At 43.7% G+C, this 27530-nt stretch overlaps 1 protein-coding gene across 1 annotated transcript in view; it reads right to left on the bottom strand.

Annotated features, from left to right (window-relative positions):
- LOC126101048 (2-oxoglutarate dehydrogenase complex component E1-like) overlaps window positions 1–27530 on the bottom strand; it is a 218218-nt gene that overhangs the window by 121548 nt on the left and 69140 nt on the right. The window contains exon 4 of the mRNA XM_049911711.1: window positions 4646–4748. Within this exon, the coding sequence (XP_049767668.1) occupies window positions 4646–4748 (103 nt within the window). The remainder of the gene's footprint in view (window positions 1–4645; window positions 4749–27530) is intronic.

Below are 27530 nucleotides of genomic sequence, written 5' to 3'. Positions count from 1 at the left end.
ATGACTTTATTTGCATCACTTCTTTTATGTGCTTTTATTCTTGTGATCAGTCTGCTTCTGAAGTAGCATGGCCACATTAAATCCTGTTGTTTCCATCAAGACACGAGTCTCATAGGAAGTTGTCTGCAACAGTTGACAATGAAGTCCCGTGGCTGGTTCAATAAGAATTCTTAAAGAATGCAGCAGCCATTATTATCAGTTATTTTCATCACACAAATTACCTCTAGCATCTTGTAGTTAGCATTACTGTCTGCTAATGCTTGGATCTTAGATTTTCTTCCCATTAACAACTTCAGATATTTCTATGGTGGAAAAGTCTGGAGTGGGGTCCACTCAGCCTCATATGGCCGAATAAGAAGCTGCTTGAGTAAATAAGCAATAAAACTGACAACTGAACTTCCAAAATGACATCAAATCTGAAAACCTTTACCTTACTGGAAGCCAAAAAATATTTATTTATTTAACTTATATTACAATTCAGTGTTTCTACAACAACATCAACCCAAGGATCTGCAACTTCTCTGAAAAGTGTGATGGAATGCTCAAAATGGCGGGATATAGCAACTGTGCCCTGTTAAAACCTAACCTCATTTCAAACTTCCTGGTAGATTAAAACTGTGTGCTGGATTGGGACAAACTTGGGACCTATACCTATTCCAAGCACAAAAGATAAAGTTCCTGAGATCAAGTCTTGGTCCAGCACACAGTTTTAATCTGTCAGGAAATTTCATATGAGCACACACTCTGTTGCAGAGTAAAGGTTTCATTCTCATCATCCTTATTTTGTTCCTCATTTACTTATTCTGGCATAAAAATACTTGTATGATACTGACTGACTGACTGACTGACTGACACACACACACACACACACACACACACACACAAACACACACACACACACAAACAACTTATATTACATAATTCTATTAATGTAGTGGCATGATGATGATGATGAATGCTTATCTCGTTTTTTAAAAAGAAAAGAGAGTTTGTATGCACCTCTACAGTTACACAGCATATTCTGTCCATTTAATTTTTCGAACAAAAAGACTGTCACAAATATTTATACAGGGTGTTACAAAAAGATACGTCCAAACTTTCAGGAAACATTCCTCACACACAAAGAAAGAAAATATGTTATGTGGACATGTGTCCGGAAACACTTACTTTCCACGTTAGAGCTCATTTAATTACTTCTCTTCAAATCACATTAATCATGGAATGGAAACACACAGCAACAGAACATACCAGCGTGACTTCAAACACTTTGTTACAGGAAATTTTCAAAATGTCCTCCGTTAGTGAGTATACATGCATCCACCCTCTGTCGCATGGAATCCCTGATGCGCTGATGCAGCCCTGGAGAATGGCATATTGTATCACAGCCGTCCACAATACAAGCACAAAGAGTCTCTACATTTGGTACCTGGGTTGCGTAGACAAGAGCTTTCAAATGCCCCCATAAATGAAAGTCAAGAGGGTTGAGGCCAGGGGAGCATGGAGGCCATGGAATTGGTCCGCCTCTACCAATCCATCGGTCACCGAATCTGTTGTTGAGAAGCGTACGAACACTTCGACTGAAATGTGCAGGAGCTCCAATGTGCATGAACCACATGTTGTGTTGTACTTGTAAAGGCACATGTTCTAGCAGCACAGGTGGAGTATCCCGTATGAAATCATGATAACGTGTTCCACTGAGCGTAGGTGGAAGAACATGGGGCCCAATCAAGACATCACCGACAATGCCAGCCAAAACATTCACAGAAAATCTGTGTTGATGACGTGATTACACAATTGTGTGCGGATTCTCGTCAGCCCACACACGTTGATTGTGAAAATTTACATACAATTTGTTAACGTTGGAATGAAGCCTCATCTGTAAAGAGAACATTTGCACAGAAATGAGGATTGACACATTGTTGGATGAACCATTTGCATAAGTGTACCCGTGGAGGGCAATCAGCCGCTGATAGTGCCTGCACACACTGTACATGGTATGGAAACAACTAGTTCTCCCGTAGCACTCTCCATACAGTGACATGGTCAACGTTACCTTGCACAGCAGCAACTTCTCTGACGCTGACATTAGGGTTATCGTCAACTGCACGAAGAATTGCCTCGTCCATTGCAGGTGTCCTCATCATTCTAGGTCTTCCCCAGTCGCGAGTCATAGGCTGGAATGTTCCATGCTCCCTAAGACGCCGATCAATTGCTTCGAACGTCCTCCTGTCAGGACACCTTCATTCTGGAAATCTGTCTTGATACAAACGTACTGCGCCACGGCTATTGCCCTGTGCTAATCCATACACCAAATGGGCATCAGCCAACTCCGCATTTGTAAACATTGCACTGACTGCAAAACCACGTTCATGATGAACACTAACCTATTGATGCTACGTACTGATGTGCTTGATGCCAGTACTGTAGAGCAATGAGTTGCATGTCAACACAAGCACTGAAGTCAACATTACCTTCCTTCAATTGGGCAAACTGGCGGTGAATCAAGGAAGTACAGTACATACTGACGAAACTAAAATGAGCTCTAACATGGAAATTAAGCGTTTCCGGACACATGTCCACATAACATCTTTTCTTTATTTGTGTGTGAGGAATGTTTCCTGAAAGTTTGGCCATACCTTTTCGTAACACCCTGTATTTCTGGGAACTGCTTACATGGATCACCTGCCTTTCTCTTTGAAGGTCATGTACATTTAATTACTCAGTGATATAAATAAAATAGAAAGAAACATTCCACATGGGAAATAATTACTCAGTGACTAATTTTTAACAACAGTGGGAAAAAATCTTATTTTTATAGTCAGTCTGGTGCAACAAGCCACATCATACAAAATACACAGCCAATTTTAAAAACTCAAATTTTCAACATAACAAAAAATAACTCTTTTATATGGCTCACAGATCTTGGCTATGGAACAAAGTGGCCAGTCAAGACAGTTGATTAAATGGGAGTGCGTAACATTGAGAAAAAGTTTGTGCAGCACAATGGTTTACGGACAAGAGTGCCTACAATGTAAAGAATAACTGCACAGAAACAAATTCAAGAATATCACCAGTTTGAAACAGAAGATCTATTTCCTAAGGACATATATGTGGAACAAACTAATCAATTAAAGGCCATCACAAGCTCCACAACACCACAGAAAAAATGAAACATTTTTAAAAATGCCCAAAGGACCTACAGCAAGTTGTATCCTACAACTCGGATTGTACACTAATACCATGGATTCAGAATGAAACAATAACCTATGAGGGTTGAATGAAAGGTAATGCCTCCACCTTCAGTAATTGGGTTTGCGTGGGAACATTTTAATAAATCAAATGCAGAAATAATTACTTAGAATGTGATCTTTAGTTACCAATATTCACTTTTCCACATAATCACCAGCAAATTGGATACATTTCTGCCAACGATGAACGAGTTTTCTGAATCCGTCACAGAAGAAGTCAACACTCTGTTTCTGCAACCACAGTCTCTCAGTTCTCTCAACGTCGTCATCAGAAGCATAATGATGTCCCTGTAGATCGTCTTTCATTATCGGGAACAGATGAAAGTCAGACGGTGCTAAATCTGTACTGTATGGAGGATGCTGTACAGTGGTGAGATTCAGTCTCTGAAGTTCTGCTGTGGTGACACATGAAGTGTGTGGTTTGACATTGTCATGCTGCAGGAAAACATTTCCCTTTTCCTTTCAGACCCTTGTTAGTCGTTGGTTTAGAGTTTGCAGCATTGTGATATAACACACTGAATTTATTGTTGTTCCACAATCAAGGAAATCAACATGGATAACACCATCTGCATCCCAGAACACTGTGGCCATTACTTTTCCAGCTGAGGGCTGTGTCTTGAATTTCTTTTTCTGGGGCGAGTCTTTGTGTCGATATTCCATAGACTGACGTTTCGTCTCCGGGTCATAATTTCAGGAGTTAGCATCCGGGGTATCCATTGTGCACAGATCTTCCGACAGCCAAGCAAAGCAATAATGTGACACACACACACTCTTGTGAAATGCTGATTGTGCTTTCAGTTTCTCTCTGGGTGATACGACGATCATCCTGAATCAATCTGTCAACATTTTGCTTGTGAAACTCAGTGGTTGCTGTCGCACGACGTCCAAGTCTTTGTCTGTCACACGGGTCGGATGTTCCCACCTCAACATCTTTAAACTGCATCTTTAAACACACAGTACTCACATCAACACAATCACCATAAACTGCTTTCTTTCTCTGATAAATCTCCTTTGGGGTGACACCTTCTGCTGTCAAGAATTCAATGAGTGCAAGTTGATTGACCATCTGCCCAGGGTTCCATACTTTACACTGTAATAACACAACCGTTCAATGCTAAAGCTTCCCGAAAACTGGAGCTATAGAGAAGAGGCTACAAAACAAGCCAGTACATGGAGGCATTACTTTTCAGTCAACCCTCATAGAAGATAGGGAGTGTGTCTGCTCGAGGAAAGAAAGAAATACTGTCAAAACGTAGCTAATATAGGCTTAATTCAAATGTACAATAGCCTATTTTTATGGAAGAATGGTAGCAATTACAATAAAATACAAATATATATTAGAGAACAATACTTTGCTAAAGCAAAATCCTAAACTCCATAACGTTCCATTATCTTACCAAAGCTGTAGTGGCTGTACAGCAATTCTGGAGGAGTTTTGTCATCCAGGTCTGCACTTGAGATTTCCAGGGGATCCAGCTTGGCGATGTGATGACCTCGAATCTGGTAACACAATGTGGAGGGCAGCAAACCACTGAAGACATTACTTATCAAATACTTAAAATTGGCCATGAAATCACCCCATCTAGTAAGAAGTTTTGAGAATGACCACATACTTCAGTCCTAATGCATAAAAATCAGCACTTAGAATTTTCAGATCTTATAAACAACAAATAATTGTAAATACTTGAAAAAATTAAATGAATATAGCAATCTTTAACAAAATGTCAACCCTAACAAACGCAACGCATGAAAAGCTACAAAAATGATCTGTCACCAATATCTGCAGGTCTTGCAAAACTGTGGGTACATATGATCACAAGCTTCAAGTTTTCCGTAAGTTTCCATGCAGAAATTTTATGCAACTGTTGACTATTGTAATCACCCAATAGACTTGGCAGCAGAGGTTTCTTTGTAATTGACGACAGAAGTGGAGTGTTCATGTATCAGCTGCTTAGTGAATGTATCAGATTAATGCACTTGTGGCGCTGATGAGGTCGACACCAGCATCGATCTGAGTATTATCTTTGAACTAAGCTAAACATTATCTTTGTGCACTTCCGCCATGTCAGTTCTCTGTAAGACTTTGATGTGTTTAGGTGAATAAATGAACTACTGCAAAATGGGAGTGTTGTTTGGTGTAACTGACCCGAACTTCCTCCTCACTGGTGACCCCAAGTTGTAACGTCTTCCGTTTTCCCCCATTTTACTGTGTCCGCAACCTCCGTGTCAGTTATTTTCGCATGTATTACATCGACACAGCATTCAAACAATGACTTCGGCCCAGCGCCTAATGCAGGATTTTGTGATCGACATGCATCATGTTGCGGGCAATGTACACCTGCCAGGACTGCAACACGGTGCCTCTCACTCGACGATTACGCCGATTTCGCTGGACGTTTTCGAGCCTGCAACAATTAGTGAGGTTAGGAATGTGCATGACTCCGGCTATCAAATGCCTTTGTTCCCACCACATGTGCCCTCCCTCATCGACTGTGCAGTTACCTCTTATGGATCTCCGTGCAGTGCGGGACCAATGCAGATTTCTGCAAATGCTTTATCGGACAACATACCACCGCCAGGACAACGATTTGCTATGCCGCAATCCATGCCGTGCCTCGCGGTTACCTGCCACATGGCCAGAACTGCTTCATTCACAGGTCACCCTCCTCAACATCCGGCCATGCCGTCACTTGCCTCGGTTCAGCTTCAGCACATGCCTTCCTACTTTGATACCTTGGCCTGCAACACGAACAATAACTTGTTATCTGTGCCTGACCTCCACCTCTGTCCCACTGCTATGCCTCAGTGTTTTTTGCCACGACATTCGCCTTATCTGCACACCGTTTTGAGTGGAGTGGCTATGAACAGAGAACATTCACACATTCTGCCCCACGTTCGACATCATTTCCCACACTGTGCTTCTGGACAACCTGCATCTCTGCAGCCTCCCTGCAATACAGGTGGCCCTGGCTCTGATCATACGTCAAGCTTTCTGCAGACTAACACGCGTTCTCAAACTTCGAACTTTTTCTCACTTGTCACCCCCACGCCAGCTCCAGTCGAGCTTCCGCTACCGTTCTCGGCACATCTCGGTGCCTCATCTGTGTTAGTCTTCCGTGACGCATCAATCTGAACACACCCACAACATGTGGAGCTTCTGCAACCGCAATTGACACATTACGGCGTCTCACTCGCATCTGCCTTCCGCGTCGCAATGGATTGTGCTCAACCACAACGTGTCACTTTCACGCTGCCACCCGAACAGCCGTCGTTGCCACATCCCCTGGAGGCACACTCTCCTGGAATACTGCAGCAACAACAGCTCGTTTCAGGCAGTGCCCCGACGAACTCAACTCATCCTGTTCTACAATGCTTACTGATGCTGCCGCCGTTTAATCCTGACAAAGCTACAACCTGGTTCAAAATTGCAGACTAAGTGTTCGACCATTACAAATTCAATGAGTCAACCAGGTTTCTGTGCCTCATCACCCACCTGCATGACCAGGAGGACTCGATTGCTGACCTGGTCGATGCCCCGGACTCATCTACCAGGTACACTCTAGCCAAAAAGACAGTTCTACATCGGCTTGCACACTCAACTGAGGCAGCAATTGGGCAAGTGCTCCACGTCGAGCAACTAGGCAACGACAAACCTTCCCAGCCCTGGAGACGACTATATGCCCTGGTCAGCGCCAATCTACTCTCTGACAGCTCTCCTTGCCATCTGGTCAGATAAACTATCTCCTCACATCCGCTTTGCTCTGGCTCAGAGGTCTCCCGAAGCTGTCGAGCAAACAGTGACAATTGCTGACAAGCTACACGATGCATCACTGCTCTATTTCGCCAGCCACTGCCTACCTGACAAGTCTCAGATTCAGGCTCATCATCCTGCGGCCGGATGCAGCCGGGGCCTCACTGTGCCGACTGTTCCGCTCGCTCCGGGAAGCAGTAGACAAGTTACTGGGACGTCACCAGCTCCGCCCATGGTCACGCCCCCTCCTGCAACTGAGCCTGCTGCGGCCACTGAACCTCGACCACCGCCACTGGCAACAAACATTCCGCAGGAAATGCAACCGCACCACCCGTACTGTTATTTCCACACACGGTTTGGTGAGGCAGCACGGAACTGCAGCCCACCCTGCTACTTCCCAAACGCCTCCTGCGCACAACATGACAGGCACCCCCGGTGCTACATTCTGTCTGGGAATGACCGGATAATTGCGGACAACTTTACATTAAAGACATTTCATCGGGATACCTTTCCCTAGTGGACACAGGCGCCGATGTTTCTCTGCTGCCTACGTCCTTAGCATCGTCAAACATCTGCCCTCATCAAACTTCACTGCAGGCTATGAATTCAACTAAACTACACTGTTCGGGTTCAACTTCCCATGTCGTCTCACTCTTCGCAAACTGCAAACTCGAGTGGACTTTTTTAGTGTGCGAAATTGACGAACCTATACTAGGCATTGACTTCTTGCGACACTACAAACTTTCACCGGAGCTAGTGCAAAACACTGTGTTTCATCACCCGTCCAAGACCCACTTCCCCTGTGCTCCGTCGAGCAACCCCCCCCCCCCTCCGTGACAAATCGATCCGGGCTCATCTCATCCGTACATGCTCGTCTCTGTCAACGACATTACAAGAAAACATGCATAAGTGCCTTGTCGAGCTCAAACACATCGCTCACCTACGCAAGGAAAACTTCAAGCTCTCCCTCCGGCTCCACGAAACACACCTCCAGCGACCCGAACTTCCTCCTCACACTCAATACAATGTCTGCTCCTGTAGTTTCCCCAAAACTCACATTTTCATTGTATTATTAACATTTGGGCTCTAAATTTTTAATTTTACATCACTAGTACAATCATTAGAGTTTGCCAATACAGATGTAAAGAGAATAAGTCAGCCATAAGCTAGGCTTCCACTACAACTATTGTGGCATCTCAAGTCATGTAAAAAGTAGTTCACTACTACACCTATAACAACTGTACAATAAAGAGTGTACCACATGTCATTTTACTTGTATTAATTCTCTGCTTCATGTGGAAAAACAACTACAATTACGGCTTGAACTGAATTCTAGCCAAAACACAAACATCATGAAGCATAATTGTTGCTTGTAGATTACCTTTTACAGTAAAGGTAAGAAATTATTCACACAGAAAATCTAGCCTAGCACACACACAGTTATCACCTCAAAACCTGCATGAAGTATAAGCAACTAATTACTCTTTATTTCAAATTTCATAAATTGTCTGGGAAAAGCTACTTCAAAACAGCAGACTGGATATGGCTTATAAGCTTAATAACACATGAGAAAAGGTAAATGAGATAAGTAAATAAAACATTTATCATCAGCAGTTAGTAGGTTTGACTATATTCCATTACCCTTGTTTTACTTTTGTTGATATCTTACACTCTCTTTTCAAGACACTATCCATTCTGTTCAACTATTCTTCCAATGCATTTTCTGTCTCTGGCAGAATTACAATGTCATCAGCAAACCTCAAAGTTTTCATTTCATTTCTTCTCCCAGAACTTTAATTCCGCTTTCAAATTTCTCTCTACTGCCTCGTCAATGGAAGATTTAATGATAGGATGGATAGGCTACAATCCTGTCTCACTCCCTTCTCAACTATGACTTCTCTTTCATATCATTCAACTCTTATGATGGCAATCTGGTTTTGTATAAGTTTTAAATAATTTTTCACTCCTTGTACCTACTTTATCACTGCTACCTTCAGAATTTATAAGATGTAGTCCAGTCCATATTGTCAAAAGTGTTGTCTGAATCTACAAATGTTGTAAACACAGGTATGCCTGTCTTCAATTTATCTTCTAGGATTTCTAGGATAAGTCTTAGGATCTGTATTACCTCACATATCCCTACAGTCTCTAGAACCCAAACTCAACTCCCCCATCCCCAAAGGTTGACTTCAACCAGTTTTTCCATTCTTTTGTAAATATTTTGAAATCATGACTTAATTTTTAACTGATAGTTAAGTAATTTTCACACCTGTCAGCACTGCTTTCTTTGGAACTGGAATTACTACAGTTGTCTTGAAATCTGATGCTATTTGCCTGTTTCATATATCTTTGACACCAGTGGAATAATTTTGCCATGGCCGGCTCTCCCAAGGGTCTCAATAACTAAGGGAATGTCATTAATTCCTGGTAATTTGTTCCCAATCAGGACTTCCAGTGTTCTGTCAAATTCTTCTCACATTATATTTCCCTTCTTTCCCTATCCCTCTGTCTCTTACACAAACCCTCTGTAATTTTGTCCACCTTTCTGTTTTCCCTTCTGGTCTTCCATCTGAGTTCTTGATATTCATACAGCTGCATCTCTCTTCACTGAAGGTCTCTCTAATTTTCCTGTAGGTGGTATCTATCTTTCCCCTAGTTATAAATGCTTCTATAGACTTTGCATTTATTCTCTTGCCATTCATGATTAGCCATTTTGCACGTCCTGTCAAATGCATGTCTTAGACATCTGTATTCTCTCTCGCCTGCTACATTTGCATTTTTATATTATTCTTATTTTCTTCTTTTGCCAATTAAATCAAGATCTCCTGTGTTACACAAGGATTTCTACTATGCCTTATACTTCCATCTGTGAAGCTCTGCTGCCTTCCTTATTTCATGTCTTCTATTGTATTCCTTCCCTCCATTGTAGTCCAACATCGCCTGATACTCCCTCTGAAACTCTCAAGAGTATCTGGTTCTTTCAATTTATCCAAGTCCAATCTCCTTATTTTTCTATATTTTTGTATTTTTTGTTTCAGTCAGCAGTTCATACTCACAAGGGAACCTCCCCATCGCACCCCCCTCAGATTTAGTTATAAGTTGGCACAGTGGATAGGCTTTGAAAAACTGAACACAGATCAGTCGAGAAAACAGGAAGAAGTTGTGTGGAACTATGAAAAAACGAGCAAAATAGTAGTCCATGGACAACATAGGCTACATCAATGATGACGTGAGCTCTAGAGCGCCATGGTCCCGTGGTTAGTGTGAGCAACTGCAGAACGGAGGTCCTTGGTTCAAGTCTTCCCTTGAGTGAAAAGTTTAAATTTTTATTTTCAGACAATTATCAGAGTTCAGGCGCTCACACATAATCAACTTCGCACTCCAAAATTCCAGGACATGTTCAGATTTACTTGGACATATGCAGGATTTGATGGTCTACACACGGAAAAATTTGAAAACGTTAAAACCATATGATTTGACAGAGCACAGGGAAAACTGTGCGACTGTGAAACTCGTGCATTCATTTGTTGCAGTTTATGTGACACACTCTTATGTTTTCATCACTTTTTTGGGAGTGATTATCACATCCACAAGAAAACCTAAATCGGGCAACGTAGAAGAATCTTTTTACCCATTCGCCAAGTGTGCAAGTTAGGTGAGTCTACAACATATCCCTGTCATGTGACGCACATGCCGTCACCAGTGTCGTATAGAATATATCAGACGTGTTTTCCTGTGGAGGAGTCGGTTGACCTATGACCTTGCGATCAAATGTTTTCGATTCCCATTGGAGAGTCACGTCCTTTCGTCTACTAACCGCACGGTTTTGCGGTGCAGACGCAAAACACAGACACTAAACTTACTATAGTGAACAGAGACGTCAATGAACGAACGGACAGATCATAATTTTGTGAAAAGAAAAAAATTAAAATTTTCACTTCACGGAAGACTTGAACCAAGGACCTCTCGCTCCACAGTTGCTCACGCTAACCAGGAGACCACGGCGCTCCTGGGCTCACATTCGCCTTGATATTGCCTATGCTGCCCATGGACTACTCAGTTTGTATATTTTGCTTATTTTTTTCATAGTTCCACACAACTTCTTCCTGTTTTCTCGATTGATCTGTGTTCAGTTTTTCAAGGCCTATCCACTGTGCCAAATTATAACTAAATCTGAGGGGGGTGCTATGGGGAGGTTCCCTTGTCAGTACATTATGGCCAAGAGTCTAAATTCGCCCTTGAAGATGTCATAGTTTAAAATATGGTTTTCAACTATCTGCCTTATCATTATATAATCAGTCTGAAACCTTCCAGTGTCTCCGTGTCTCTTCCATATACAATCTTCTTTCATGTTTCCTAAACCAGGTCATCATCATTGCTGTCCATTGTCATCCATCATGAACAGTTTCCAGGCCCAGGTTGAGTCTGTCTGGAACATAAGACTAACCATCTAGTCCTGTTTTTCCAACATTTTTCTGTGTTCACTCTGGTCCAGTCCTCACCTCTTTTTCAATACAATCCTCCACACCTTTCAGCCATCCATCCCTTCGTCTTCCTGTTAGTGATTTCCTCTGCATCGTCATTTCATGTATCTTCTTGAAAAATCCTCTTTTTTATGTTCTCTTTAAGTGTCCGTATCATCTCATCCTTGATGTTCCTTAAACCAAGTGCAGCAATAATTAAATTATGTTCTGTGCAGAATTCTACCAGGTGGCTTTCTCTTTCATTCATTTCCCATACTATTCTTCCTTTTCCTACTACATAATTCCAGTCACCCATCACAATTAAATTTTCATCTGCTTGACTATTTGAATAATTTCTTTTACCTCATCATACATTCTCTCTGTCTCCTCCTCATCTGTGCATCTAGTCGGCCTATAAACTTGTACTACTGTGAAAGGTGTTGGCTTCATGTTTGTCTTGGCCCTTTTTTAAATTTTTTTTCATACACACCCATGTTAGAACCTTAGAACACTAAGACAAAAAAGTGGTTAAAAGTGACTACATGTTAAGCCCAATCAACGGAAGGAAGGACAGCTAAAAACAAGGACTTCCTCTTTCAGAAAGGTCCACGAAACATGCTGTAGAGACAATGGAGGTCCTGCACCATAGAGACAACAGAGGTCCTGAAATAAAGCTTAAATGTCCTTCGCCATATTGTTATGACGGATGAAAAATAAAACGCAGTCGACAGCCTGCGTGTCTTTCACTAAAATGCCCGATAACTCAGACAGCAAACATACATTAGAACATAAGTGTTAAAAAAGGGCATTTGGTTAGGAACTGGCAAACTGTCAAAGGTTAATGACAAGGGGCACAAAGTGGTGGGAGATCACCACTTAACAAATGGTGATGGTTGAAACGACGGTGCCCAATACATAACCTAGCTAAAACGATCTCCTCATGGTGAGAGGGTCAAGAGGTGGTCTGCGAAGCCACTGGGAGAGGCTTAATTTCCCAGAGCTTGTTCCCATGAAAGGAAGGCCAGTGGTGACACCACCTCCTGACAAACGGCAGCATGGAGATCATCAGAAGGAATAGAAGAAGTAGCGGGCTGAGGTAGGAGGACTGCAGCCTTGGCAGCGGTGACCAATGTGACCAGGAACCTAGTGGCTCCCTCAAGAGTGAGCAAGTGGAAGGTTTCTTCGACCCATTGCAGTAAGGGATGGACTGTGTATAGCACACAAAGGCTCTGGAGGGCACAGACAATCAAAGCAGACGACAACTGAAAAGCCTGTGTCGTCGGATGTACTGCATGGCCTGATGCAGGGCAAAGAGCTCTGCTGTAAATACTGAGCAGTGTTCTGAGCCGACATGAAATATGGTCAGTGCTAATGATGAAGGCACAATCGATATCATCATCAGTCTGAGAACTATTAGTGAAAACAAAAGTACTATCGTGAAATTCTGTGTGAAGTTTGAGAAACTTACAGCAATAGATCAAATCTGGAGTAGTGTCCTTAGAAAGCAAGCAAAGTACAAGCTGAAAATGGGCCGCCACACGAAGGCCAGGTGGTGAAGGGTTTACACCTACTGGGAAAGTGGCAAGTAGTGTGAAGTTAATATGCTGTAGCAAAATACGAAAGCAAACTCCAGGGGGTAACAGAGAAGAGGGACACACTCCATACTGGTGGTCGAAGGGACTTGAAGAAGGAGGCATAGGATTGGTGGTTGGGCATAGCAGGCAAATGGCATGTGTAATTGCTGAGGAGAAGACCACATCAGTATGATTGTGGTAGTTCAGCAGCTTCTGCATAGACTCTCAACCAAGCTGGTGTTTTAAAGACACCAGTGGCCAATTGTATGCCATTATGGTAGACTGTATTTAGATGGTGTAAGATGGACATATGTGTAGAGGCATAAATGAAACACCCATGGTCTGGGTACAGCGGGCTGCCAGGTAAGCATGTGGGAGGACCAAGGAAGTTTCCTATCAAGCATTTTTTTTTAGTTTCAGCAGATGTAAGAGCAACAGGCCCAAGATGAAAAGATGATTAAAGAAACCCATTGTGCCACCCGAAATTCATACAAACAGTTTTGTCAGTTGAAAAGTTAAGGCCATTGTTGGCACTCCATGAGTAAAAATGATCGAGACATTGCTGAAGGCGCCACTCAAGGACACAGGCCTGGAGAACTGCAATAGATTGCAAAATCATCAACAAAAAGGGAGCCGAAGACACCCAGTGGGAGTCGGGCCATAATGGGGTCAACGGCAATAGCAAAGAGACGACATTCAAGACAGAGCCCACCCTGTTTTCCTGGATAAAGGTGTCCAACAAGGCAGAACCCGCACACACCTTGAAAATTCCTGAAGGAAATGGTGGAGGTGGCCTCGGAAGCCCCACATTTAGAGGTATGGAGGATACCAGTCCTCCAGCAGGTGTCGTAGGCTTTCTCCAAATAAAAAAAAAAAATAAAAAAAACATGGCCACAGTCTGGTATTTCCACAGAAAACCATTCATAGCTTTGGTTGACAAAGTGACAAGATGGTCAACTGCATAAGGGCATGCTTGAAATCCACATTGTGCAGTGATTAGTAAATTGTGAGACTCTAGCCACTACACCAACTGGGCATGTTCCATCACTCTGCAAACACAGCTGATGAGAGAAAGGGGGCAGTAGCCAGAAAAAACCTGTTTGTCCTTACCAGGCTAAAGCATGGGTATGACAGTGGCTTCACACTGGCTTCTGGGAAATGTGCCATCCATCCAGATGTATGAAGGAGAAAGTGCTTGCTCACAAGAGAAAGGTGCTGCAACATTTGAATGTCATCATCATCCGGCCCTTGGGCCGAAGATCAGGAGGACATGATAACATGATCTAGCTCTCACATAATAAAGATGGCATCATAATGTTCATGATTCTGAGAGGAGAACGTTATCTGCCGAGCCTCCTACACTCATTTCTGATTTGATTGATTGGTTGATAAATTGAGAGGGTTTATGGGACCAAACAGTGAGGTCATCAATCCTGCAATTCCGGAATTACTCACAGAACAAAGAGGGTCCACTAAAAGTGGACAAATCCAGTCAGGGGAGTAAAATTATAAAATAATCAAGTTAAAACACACAGTAGAAGGCATAAAAGGTGAGACCAAATCTAAAAACTGGAAAAAGGGCACCTTTCATTGGGGTAGTGGTCATATGATCCCAGACAGAGAAGGCATGAAAAAAGGTCCCAACCACAACCACCCTGCCCCTGCTCCAGGAGTAAAGCAAAACCATATATCTGTAAATAAAAACCACTTTCACAGAGAAAACTGAGGACCAGTTCAACCATCCGTGAATTGTCTGCTAATATTACAATTAAGGAATCTGGAAGACTGTACTTAGTATAAAGAGCCAAAAGATGAGGACTTTCCACCAATATGAGGGATACCATCAGTCTAGCTCCACTACCACATTGTTGCATTGGTTCGTTACGAGGAGGAAACAATGGGTGATCCTGGTATGACCAATGCGTAGGTGGCATAAAACAGTGGACTCCTTCCAAGAGGAGTGGAAGGAAGTACGCCAAACTGCGATAGACTCCTAGATTGTGCAGAGTTTATTACTATGAGCAGTAGCGTACCAGCTGTCATTCCACTTTTGAGCAAAGAGAGATTTGACATAGATCCGCATATCCACATCTGGAATCATGAAAGGAAATGGGAGGGTAAGTATCTGCTTCTCCAGCCAAATGGTCAGCCAGTTCATTCCCTGGGATGCCCACATTACTTGGGAACCAGAAAGACAACTGACCAGGAAGCACAGCCAAGGACAGAGAGGTGGTCATGGATAGCAGAGACCAAAGGGTGATGAGAGTAGCATCAACTGAGAGCCTGCGGGCTGCTCATTAAGCCAGGACAAATTAAAACACTGTGGAAAGAGGCCTGAGAAACAAAACAGAGGGCTCTGTAAATGGCTAGGAGCTCTGCTGTAAACACACTACGTGATCCCGGCAATAAATTGTGTACTAAGCCAGTAGGAGATGTAAAATTGTACCGTATTTACTCAAATCTAAGCCGCACTTTTTTTCTGGTTTTTGTAATCCAAAAACCTGCCTGCAGCTTAGAATTAAGTGCAAAGTAAGCGGAAGTTCTGAAAAATGTTGGTAGGTGCCGCCACAACTAACTTCTGCCGTCGAATTATGTAGCGCTACACAGGCATGTTTTGCAGGCACAAAGATAAATACTGGCGACAAAAACTCTGCGTCAGTAAATAAAATAAATAAATAAATAAATAAATAAAAGGTGGAAGACGAGTTTTTTTTCACTGCCCCGAGTTTCGACCACTGCATTTTCATACATTATCCAACGAAGTAAATGCAAATTCCGTATTGTTCATCTTCGAATGTAGCAGCATTTCAACGTACTATGAAAATCTGACTGGCAAGATTGTTTGGGATGTTTGTCAATATGGCCAACTCTATGTTCTGAATTTTTTCCTACCTGTGACAAGAGATTGTTGCTAATAAGAACTTTTATGAATTGTGAATCACATGCAGTATTCTCTTCACCATAAGAATAATACTGTATGAATATAAACATTTTGCCATGTATTCTTTCGTGTTTGCTGCTATCTCATTTAAATCCTGTCTGCCTAATAAACTACGAAACTAGAGAGAGACTACAGCAAACGCAGAATAATATACATATCATGTCATGTTTATATTCGTATTGTGCTTATGCCTAACAGTGATACAGTCAGAAATGAAGCATGGCAATTGACAAGATTTTTAAATGTAAGATGACTAATTTCTGTGCAGAATGTAATGTAATACAGAGGCGTCTGCAAAGATTTTCAACCGGAGAAAAATTTTCGCTAAACTCTCGTTCAGAACATCTTCTATCATACGCAGTCTGTTATTTGGTTCTTGTTGATCATTATCAAAGAAAGCAGCAGTGCAAGTAACAGCAAATAGCAAGCAGAGTCTTTCCATTGTTTTGCTAATGAGACAATTCCCCCCCTTTTTTTTTAACTGTAAGCAGTGGTAGCACGCACAAAAGCAAGCCATGCCGCGAGCGGCGACAGGTCGTAGACACTCATTATCAGAATGCGACAAACAATGCATGACACAGTACAGTAATGCATTTTCAGCTTAGAGTGACGTAAACACCTATAACAAAGAGAACGGCACTTACCAGATCAAAGAAAAATAAGAAATCAATTCAAACCAGACGAAGCACGTGATAAAGGAATGGTACCCGTATAAATACGGATGGAGCACCTGATGCATAGCAATGGCTACATGGTAAAGCTTAACTGCTAAGCTTAAGACTCAAACCAAACTACTGTAGCTGTATCGTCATTCATTCGACCTCATATTACTTTGAACCATCTTTGTTTCGATTTTGATGTGCGGCCTAAAACTTTTCTCTCCCTTGGAATTTCGAGTCTCAAATTTCGGGTGTGGCTTAGATTCGGGAAAAAATTTTTTCATTGATTTTGAGTCTCATTTTTCAGGTGCGGCTTAGATTTGAGAGCAGCTTAGATTTGAGTTAATAGGTATCTCACCTTATTGATTGTCTTAGAACTATCAGTGTAGAAGCTGGTGGCACCCAAGAACTCTGTAAGGATGGCACGTACAAGACGCTGGAAAACCATAGGGGTGACAGAGACCTTAGGAACCTGGAATAGATCGATCTTAATCTGTGATCTAGGTACCATCCAAGGGGGTGGAGGTGGGGTATTGGAGGAAAGACACAGGGTGCATTCCAGTGAGTGGAGATCCCAACAGAAGGAGACACATGCCAACCAGCAATCCCACCCATGGGCAGTTGTCAGGAGGAGACATCCCCCATTTGCAAAGAGGACAGGATACATGGGACGGCCAGGGAACTGGCAAATAGCAGTTGCATAAGAAACCAGAGTTGGCTTCGTTGTATGTGTACAGGGGGAATCGCCGCTTCTGTGAGGAGATTGTCAACAGGACTAGTGCAAAAGGCACTAATAGCCAGACACACCCCACAATGGCGAACACGATCAAGTAGTTTCAGAGTGGAAGGAGCTGCTGAGCCATAAACTTGACTATCACATTCTAGACTGGACAAGAGCAGAGCATGGTAAAGATGGAGAAGAGTGGTATGGTTTGCACCAGAAGATGTATGGGCTAGTAGTGGAGAGCATTAAGCTTCCGCATGCATGTAGTCTTCAGATGGCGAATGTGGGACAGCAATGTCAGGTTTTTATCAAAAATAAGGCCCAAGAAATGGGACTGTGCTGCAACATCAAGGAGCTGGTCACCTAAATAAAGTTCCGGATCAGGGTGTACTTTGGATCATCAACAAAAATGCATAACCTGCCTTTTGGAGGGAGAAAACTGGAACCCTTGGGAGATGGTCCATGCAGAGCCCCATCGGATGGTGCTTTGGAGCCAGCATTCAGCAGATGCTACCAAATGGGAGCTGCACCAGATGCAAAAATCTGTTGATGTACAACGCCGGTGTAACCACAGTCCCAACAAAAGTTACCAGCCCATTGATGGCTATGAGGAAGAGTGTGACACACTTAGAACAGAACCCTGTGGGATATCATTCTCCTGAATCTGAGGGGCATGGAGTGAAGTGCCAACCTGAACACGGAAGAGACACTGAGATAAAAACTCATACATAAAAATCATAAGAGGGTCATGGAAGCCCCAGTCATGGAGGATAGCTAAAATCTGATGGTGCCAAGCCATGTCGTAAGCCTTATGTAGGTCAAAAAAGACCATGACAAGGTGTCGGCGATTAGTGAAAGCCTGTCAGATTGCTGTTTCCTATCTGAGTAAATGGTCAGTTGGAGATCATCCTGCCCAGAACCCTCACTGACAATACGACAAAAGGCCTCAAGATTCAAGTACCCAATGTAATCTGAAGCAAACCATCCTCTCGAGCAGTTTACAAAGTACATTCCTCAGGCTAATTGGGCAGTAGCTGTTGAGAGAAATTGGGCTCATTTCTGGTGGAGGGAGGCAGTGTGATAGTGGGTGGAGCTCAAAATCTCCACAAAATAGCAGCCCAAGGTGTTGGGGATGGTAATAGAGTCCACAATGAATCATCTGCTGCAGTCAGGTCAGAAAGTGGGGAATGGACTTTGATCCCAGACAGCCATCAGAGGTTGGCCCACATGACAGAAGAGGGAGTGGAACCTTTAAAAGTGAAATACAGCTAACTTTCTTGTTACCCTGAAGAATGTGACAACACTACGCACGCAACTGTTTATAACAAATGCAGTTTGCCATTGTACGACAACAGTTAAAAATGAAGACAGTGCATATCCATGCACGAATTGCACCTCAGTCCACCAAGGAACCAGGACATGGCACAGTAAAGGTGAAGTGCAAGGAATGGAACGTTCTGCAGCAGTGAGGACAACATCTGTAAGGTATTGTACCTATTCATCACAACTGGGGAAATGTTTGTTGAAGGTCGTCAGTGAGGAGTATACACACCAGTCGACCTTAGAAAGGTGGCAATTGGGTTAACATGTAGGTAGAAGTCAGCAAACAGATACTGCAAAGGAAATTGTCACTTGAGTACGTGTCAGAGAGAATGGACCATTTGAGACAAGGGACTAACTGGGCTGTGCAGAACAAGAGGTTCATATGGGAATAGGTGCGTGTGGAGTCTGAAAGGAATGTTGGTGCTCCAGTGTTCAGGCAGATGAGGCTGAGTTTACTGAGAAGGTCAGCCAAGAGGACACCTCTCCAACAGGTTCTGGGAGAGCCCCAAAACAGATGGTGTGCATTAAACTCACCGAGCAGCAAAAAGGGGTGAGGGAGTTGCCCAATAAGCTGGAGAAACTCTGCCCTGGTGAGACCTAATGGTACAATGGAAAATGTGAAGTGAGGAAGGAAAATGTAGACTGCAACAGGTTGCAGTTGGGTGTTCAGTGCAATGGTTTGACTATGAACATAATCCAAGATGAGCAACATGACTCCCCCAGGAGATGCAATGCCATCCTCAGGGGGAAGGTGAAAGCAGACTGGAAAGAAATGCAAGAGGTTAAAGCGGTTGTGAGGAAGCTATTTTGTTTCCTGGAGGCAAAAAACAGTTGATGCTGCAATTTCAAGAGCAGCCGTAGTTCTTCCTTGTTGGCTCTAATGCCGTGAACATACCATTGGAGGAGAGTCATAGTGGGAAAAGGGAGAAGGGAAAAAATGAAGGGTTGTCATCTCAGCGGCTGCCAATGGTCAGCCTTCAAAGACTCACTGCTACGAAGTGCAGGGGCAGTAGGATCCTGCTCCTTCAGATCTAAAGAGGCATCAGCAATCTCCCTCAGTCAGTCTATGGATTTCAGAGCATAAAAATGGATGGCAGTGCACATCGGCGAAATGGAGGTCGGCTGGGTGAGGGTATCACATGGAGACACTGTTGAAGGCAATCTTCTAGTCGTCAAGGGGGAAGATCTTTTGTCTTTGTTTGATTTCTTGGAGCCTCTGCAGTTGGCAGATGAAGATTTAGATGTTTGCTGACAAAAGGAACATAAAAAGTCTTCACAGGACTATTCCTTCTGTCCTTTCTGGTCTGCTGGTTGAGCAGCAGGCGATTTAGCAGCCGGAGGTGAAAATTTTGTCACTTGTTGCACAGCTGCAGCAGAAGGAGACAGGAATGCTACCATGACAATGGGAGATTTTACAATGGTGCTGAATTTGAGATTGCAAGTCTGTGTGGTCATGTCAATTGTGGAGCGAGGCCTATCAAGAACAGTACTGTAAGTGCCAGATGGTAAAACACAGGGCTTTCAACTAGCCAACAACTTGTGAGCAACAGGGTAAGGCACTTTTTCCTTCAGTTGGATTTCCTGGACAGTCCACTCATCAAGAGACAGGGGATATTCTCAGGATGAGGCTGCATGGTTGCCATTGCAATTGATACAGCAGGGAGGAGGAGGTGGGCAATCACCATTGTGAGCATCCCTCCCACAAGTAACACATCTGACCATGTTTCGACAGGGCGTTCAAGTGTGATGGCAATGTTGACACTGGAGGCAGCACATCGGGTTCAGTATATGTGGTCAGACCATGATGACTTCATAGCCTGCTTTGATCCATGATGGAAGCACTACTCTATCGAACATGAGGAAAAAACTGCAAGGAGGCACTAAGAAGGCATAAACCTTTTCCATCACCCAATGGACTGCAGTGACACCCTGATCAGAGAGGTAAGTTTCGATGTCTCCCTTGGTCAGTGCATCGAGCAGCCTAGTGGAGATAATACTACACAAAGAATTCAGCATTCAATGGGCCTCAACAAGAACAGGATAGACATGGAGGAGTGAAGCTGCAAGCAGTTGTTGTGCTTGAGAATCACAATTAGTCTTCAAAAGCAATGTGTGCAAACAATAGCAAGATTTTAAAGGGGCTAAATTGCATCAACACCTTTCTGAATTATAAACGGATTAACCATGGCAAAGCACTGACTGTCTTCAGTATGTGAAACCGCAAAGAACTGAGCTGGGAGAGTCTGAATCTTTAGCCTCATTCCGTTTACACTTAGTAGACATCTACTGAAGGGGCGATTGGCTCATTGTGAGAAAATGCCCCATGATTGTCAGCATCTCAGATGGCACACTTCTTTCAACTGGGCAACTGGGGGGGGGGGGGGGGGGGGGTGTCACTTGTCTTAGGTGATTGGTCACACCTCAAGTCACTTCTGACAGAGGGACCAATTGGCAATTTGGGAAAGTAACAGCTCAGGTAATCACCTCTCCCTGGGCCTGGCCTGTACCGGGGGTACATGCAAACTCTACCTGTCAACCCAGGGCTGGTAATTGCATGTTACTCAGTCACTTGTTACACATCAGATGCATGGGCTGGCCTTCAGGAGTGCACAGGGAGGAAGATGAAATAAAGAGGAACCACAAACGTCAAAGCAGAGCACGAATAGGAGATGTAGAACAAAGAAAAAAACTGTGGAAAGGACTGTTCTGATATCAAGCTAATGAAAATTCAGAACACATTCTCAGAAATATCCCAGACATGTTCCCCAAGGGAGGGGAAAAAGAATAGCAGGAGGGTAGACATGTAGAACAGAAGGAAAAGGTGCTACAAAGTCTGGGGCCCCCGTGGTAGCCAAGCACGAACTCACTGAAGAGTGGTGAGCCCCTGGGGGTCTGTGTTGGCTATGATAAGGTTTAAACTGTCCTGTTATATTAGTTTACATGCATTCCTATTTCATTATTCATTATTAAGGCCAACTATTTCATTTCCGTTATTTGACTTTGGGTTGATAACCATGTATTGGCCTGACCAGAAGTCAGGTTCTTCCAGCTACCACACTCCACTAATTCCCACCGTAGTAACCAAGTAATACACAAGACTGGTCCAAGTAACACAAATACGGCTTTATCATGAATCTCTGAACAATAACAGGAAACAGACACTTGTGGATCCCAACGTAACAAAACATAATACACTGATTTGAATAGTACACAGTTACTGCTACTCTGCACCTATATATGCGTGAGCTGCTGACATATGGCATGGCAGAGACCACGCCAGCCTTCAGCAGCTGACCTACACTGATACAGTTGGGCAATTCAAACAAGCGCCCCCCCCCCCCCCCCCCACACACACACACTAGTCACAGGATACAGCACTCCTTATGTGAAGTGGGTGCCCAGGTGACAGCAGAGATGCCAGCAGCCTGACAATACACACATCTATCAAATTTGGAGTGGCAGCAGCTGGTGTTGATGGAGGGGGCAGGACAATGTGCCTATCAGGCACTGGAGCCAGAATGCATGCACACCCAAGGGCAGTGAGCCCACGCAGCACCCGATGACAGCACTGGAGAAGATGGTGCCATCACCAACTCCGCATCGTCATCAGCAGGCAGGTCCCAGTGTGGGGGAGAAGGGCGGGACTGACCAATGACAATGGACATTGTGTTGATGGTGAGAGGGCCGGAGAAGACACGCCAACCAGAATAGCAGGCTGCAGCAATGTACCTGAGGTCGGAGACAAATTGACATCTGGCAGTGGGAAGCAGGAACAACTGGATGCCACACAGATGGAAGGCAACCAAATGGACAAGGCTGCCTCCAGAGCAGATGACAAAAGACTCAAGGTGGAGGGCACTGGGGCAGGCTGCCATTATAAGGACAGCACCTGCAGGCCAGTAGCAGCAAGCGGGGGTGCAACTGATCAAAGTGGTGCACCATCGGCCATACAGACGTCACATAGACAGTGTCCCTGGCAGCAGACAACAGTGGCCGGTATCCACTTGGGCCAGCAAACACACACTCATTTTCATACCTCGCCACAAAGTGGCTGGATGAATCTGATCTTGGCAGGTGCAGCCCAGGCCGAAGGTGGGGGAGCATGTGTGGCTGCCAGCCACACATGCTCCCCCATAGGCAAGAAGCGATAGGTGCTCAGAAGACAGAGAAGGGCATAGTCTGGCAAAGAATCCACAAAAACTTTTTCATTTGGAACTTGAATATACGCACTAGACATTCCAGCTCATCACTTGACTGAGGGTGAAATGATGGAGCCATAGCATGATGAATGCCATGATGGAAACAAAACAATTGAAAGGTGTGAGAAACAAACAGAGACCCATATTGGAAATTAAGGTACAAGGCAACCCCCTAAATATAAAAAAGCCCTCAAAAGCAAATTAATTGTGACCTTAGCCAATGTCGCCAGACACTGGAGAATTTAAGGATACTGGGAAAAGGCATTCACAACCAAACACCAATAGGAATTCAAGAAGCAACCAGCAAAGTCAATATGAATGCTTTTCCATGGCTGGAGTGGAGTGGGCCATAGGGACAGGGACACCCTGGGAGCTGCATATTCTCAGGCACACAGCTGAGTGTGTGTGTGTGTGTGTGTGTGTGTGTGTGTGTGTGTGTGTGTGTGTGTGTTTTGGGGCTTACAGGCGCTCAGCGTCGAGGTCATCAGTGACCTGACACACCTTTAAAGAAACGAATGTGGGCAAATTAAGTAAAATGGAAGCATACACACAAAGAAAGTGGGAAAAGATAAAAAATGCTGTGTAAGAAAATTAAATGTAAGGAAAATGAGAAAGGAGCATTAAGGATGCCACAGGCAATTGTCACTGGCTGGCCATTTACGTAAAATATGGGCGAGCCAGTCATCCTGTGAACAAATTAACACTCTCTCCCTAAAATCTTGGTAAAAACATTGGACAAGTCACAGAACTTTAAAACTTTAACCACATTTCTTTGAGTATTTCCTAAAAGAGATGGCACATCCACCAGCAAGTCAGCTGCATTCCAATACAACGTGGTGCACAGTGACCTGGACGCCACTAGCACCACACATTGGAGGGTCCTCTCGCCAGAGCAGGAAGCCATGAATCATAGGACCGTGGCCTATCCGAAGCCAAGTGAGGAGAACCTCATCCCATCTACAGAGCTGGAAAGAAGTACAACACACACACACACACACACACATTGTGGGCTTGACTAAAGGGAGCTTATTGTCAGTCATTTCCAGCCACTCGTCCTCCCACCGACACACAACAGATGAACTCAATAGCGAAGTGAATGCGTGCAGGGGAATGGCACACTGAAATACTTGCAGATTAAGGCACACCTCCTTGGCTGCAAGATCTGCCCTTTTGTTCCCAGCTCACAAGCTGTGACAAAATGTACAATTTCATCATTAATTCCTGGGCAAAAATCATGTTTACTAGTTAACAGTTTACTGCATGAAACTCCCCAATGGCCCTGGCAGAGAAGACGTAGAACTTTGTGCATAGTGCAGTGGGAATGACTACTCTGAGAGAGAGGTCTTTCATGGACAACAGCAAAACACTGTTTTTGGAATGACTTCTATGGTAGAGAGGTCTTCCATGGACAACAGCAAAACACTATCAAAAACAGAGAGAAGATACCATAAGGAAAAACAGCTGTGCAGGGGGCTCGAAGCCTGATCCAGCAGTTTAGCTAGCCAACCCTGCTGAACAAACCAAACCATCTGGCAGAGAACAGGGTCAGTGGCAAAGGTGCTGCTATACATGAGCTCATAATTTGGAAACCATCTACTGTGGCCTGTATTTCAATATCAAGATGGAAACAAAGCAATTCTTCATGATCAAAGTTGGGATTAGGCCACAGGAAAGAGGTACAAGGTATCCGCATTGCCATGTTCAGAGGTAGGTTGATGATGGATTTTGTAATTATAGTGGGACAAGAACAACACCCAGCAGTGTAGTGGTGTGCTGCCTTGTCAGGCAAGGAAACCAAGGGTTTATGATCAATAATAAGGTGAAACTTTGAGCCATACAAAAGACATGAAATTTCTGGAGAGCACAGACTACGGTGAGCGCCCCTTTTTGCACATGAGAGTCACACTGCTGGGCCAAGGTGAGAGACAGAGGCAAAAGCAACTGGTCGATCAGAGTTGTTGGCATATCAGTGTGCTAGAACCACACCGAGGCTGTACTGAGAGGTGTCAGTCATAAAAACTATGTGATGATCTGGAGTGAACGTAGCATGTTTGCAGTTCGGGCTCCAACAAAAAGGTACATTCTTGCATAACAAGGCATGCAAAGGGTGGGCCAATATGGCCACCCCTGGCAGGAATTTATGGTAGCAGGCCATCTTTCCTAGGAAGGCCTAAAGCTCCTTCAAGGATGAAGGGCAAGACATAGATGTATCAGCAGAGATGTGACCTCTCAGAGAGTGAACCCCATCCTGCGAGACCTCGAACCACAAATAAATAATGGAAGGCTGAAAAAACAGATTTTGTGATGTTACACCGTAAGCCTGCAGACTGTAAAACTGAAAACAAAGTGCACAAATTTTTCAAGTGATCAGCCGTGGAGGAAACCATGACAATATCATCCAGATAATTAATGTTCCCAGGACAGACATAGTCAATGGCTCTAAAAAATGTCGGAAAATAGCAGGGGCACTAATCACACCAAAAGGAAGGTGAAAATATTGATAAAGCCCAAAAGGAGTATTCTAAACCAGAACTCACAGAGACTCTGCATCCACAGGAACCTGCAGATACACTTCAGACACCCAATATTTTTGCAAACACTTCCTCCCAGGATGGCTTCCTCCCAGGATGGCTTCCAAACTACAACTAACAGAAATTCATATTCACTAGCCATAACAAGTTGCACTACCTCTGATATTGAATCTGTCCAATTCTGCTTTCAATTGATCTTTCAGGTTTACAGGAATAGGAAGCACAAGACAAAAATGAGGCCAAGCCATGGATTTCTGAGAAATGTGAGTAGAAAGATAAGTAGCATAGCCTATACCTTCTGAAAGCAAGTCCAAAAACTCCTCACACATTGTTTCCAACTAAGAACATGGTACCCAATTGAACACAAGGTGAACTGCACCAGTAAGAGAAAATACAAATGTGTGAATGCGTCCATCCTGAACAAGTTTACAACACCGGCATCAGCATTCACCAAAAATGTAATGGAACAAACCATGACTTGTAAGAGGCAGATGCTGTAAATTGTCCCAACAGTGCAAGATTCTTTTTGTTATAACCACCAGCTTCTGCATGACCAGTGTCAATGGTGGTGAGCCTAAACCCACACATGTATGAGAATTCAATAATGTCACTACAGCATCTGTGTCAACCTGTAGCAGAATCACTTGGCAAAAAACACTTAACTTGATAAACAACTTGGGAGAAGTCACAAGCAGCATTGGAGTCTCACAGTTTATGTCCACGTCCCTACCCCAAGCAACCTGTGGCGAATGACACACGGAGGCGAAGTGGCCTTTCTTCTGGCAAGCATTACAAGTAGCCCAGTATTTAGGGTGCACTGAACATTTGTGTTGACAAAACAGAAGGGAAAAGATGGAAATCAGAGAACACTGACATTGGCATTTTGGCTGTTGTGGCTGCTAGGGCCGGCCTTGCTCAGCTCAGCACTGGCCCCACATATTTACTGCTGCCACTGCCACTTCCTCATGTAAGCTATCTGTCATCCTAGAGGGCACATCTTTTGTCACTACTGTAACATTGCTCCATGCTTCAATTTGGTCACCAGCTGCCCAAGAAATTTTAAATGATTGTGTTATTTTCAAAACTTCTCCCAACTGGGAGAAGTCACAGAGTAAAGCCTTCTGGCACCCTTCCTTGTCCAGAGCTAAACAGATAATTGCTTCATGCGTCATAGAGTCTGCATAAGAGACATTATGGGTATCAGTAAAGAACTGACAGTTATGGCTAAGGCTGTGAAGTTCAGCTGCCTAGGCCCTGTACGACTGGTTTCGTTTCTTGTGGCAGAATTCAACTGTTGCTGCAATCAATGCATTCATTTGCGATGGTAGTTGGACAAACTGCAAATGCGATCAATAGTAGGAGCTGCCAATTTTTGTAAAGGGGCAAGCTGACACAATAATTGATACACCTTGACTGGAACACATGAGTGGAAAACAGCTTTGCACAAATTTGAGTCTGTAATAGAAATATGCTGTTTGAGTCTTTTTTCATACGTGTTCCAATCTTCAGCTGAATCATCGTATGGAGGAAAAGTGGGTGGATGGACCAGTGAAATGGTACCCTGTTTGTTAATGTAAGCTGAAAAGGTGGTCACAGCCAAAGTAAGCTGTTCAATCAGGGTTGCTAGCACAGCATCCATAATGAATAAACCTAATGAAACTAAACTTAAAGATTGCACACACTCCAAATTTGTCACCAATCGTGTAGTAACCAAGTAGTACATGAGACTGGACCAAGTAACACAAATATGACATTATTCATTAACCTTTGAACATTGATGGAGAACAGATTCTTGTGGATCTCCATGTAACAAGACATGATACACTGATGTGAAGAGAGAAACAGTTCACACTGCTCTGCACATATACAGGGCTATTATAAATGATTGAAGCGATTTCATAAATTCGCTGAAGCTCCATTCATTGACATATGGTCACGACACACTACAGATACGTAGAAAAACTCAAAGTTTTGTTCGGCTGAAGCTGCACTTCAGGTTTCTGCCGTCAGAGCGCTCGAGAGCGCAGTGAGACAAAATGGCGACAGGAGCCGAGAAAGCGTATGTCGTGCTTGAAATGCACACACATCAGTCAGTCATAACAGTGCAACGACACTTC

This window comes from Schistocerca cancellata, chromosome 9 (assembly GCF_023864275.1).
Source record: "Schistocerca cancellata isolate TAMUIC-IGC-003103 chromosome 9, iqSchCanc2.1, whole genome shotgun sequence".
In the NCBI taxonomy this organism is placed as follows: domain Eukaryota; kingdom Metazoa; phylum Arthropoda; class Insecta; order Orthoptera; family Acrididae; genus Schistocerca; species Schistocerca cancellata.
The sequence above is the reverse complement of the archived record's forward strand: the minus strand, read 5'-3'. Positions and strand labels throughout refer to the sequence as shown.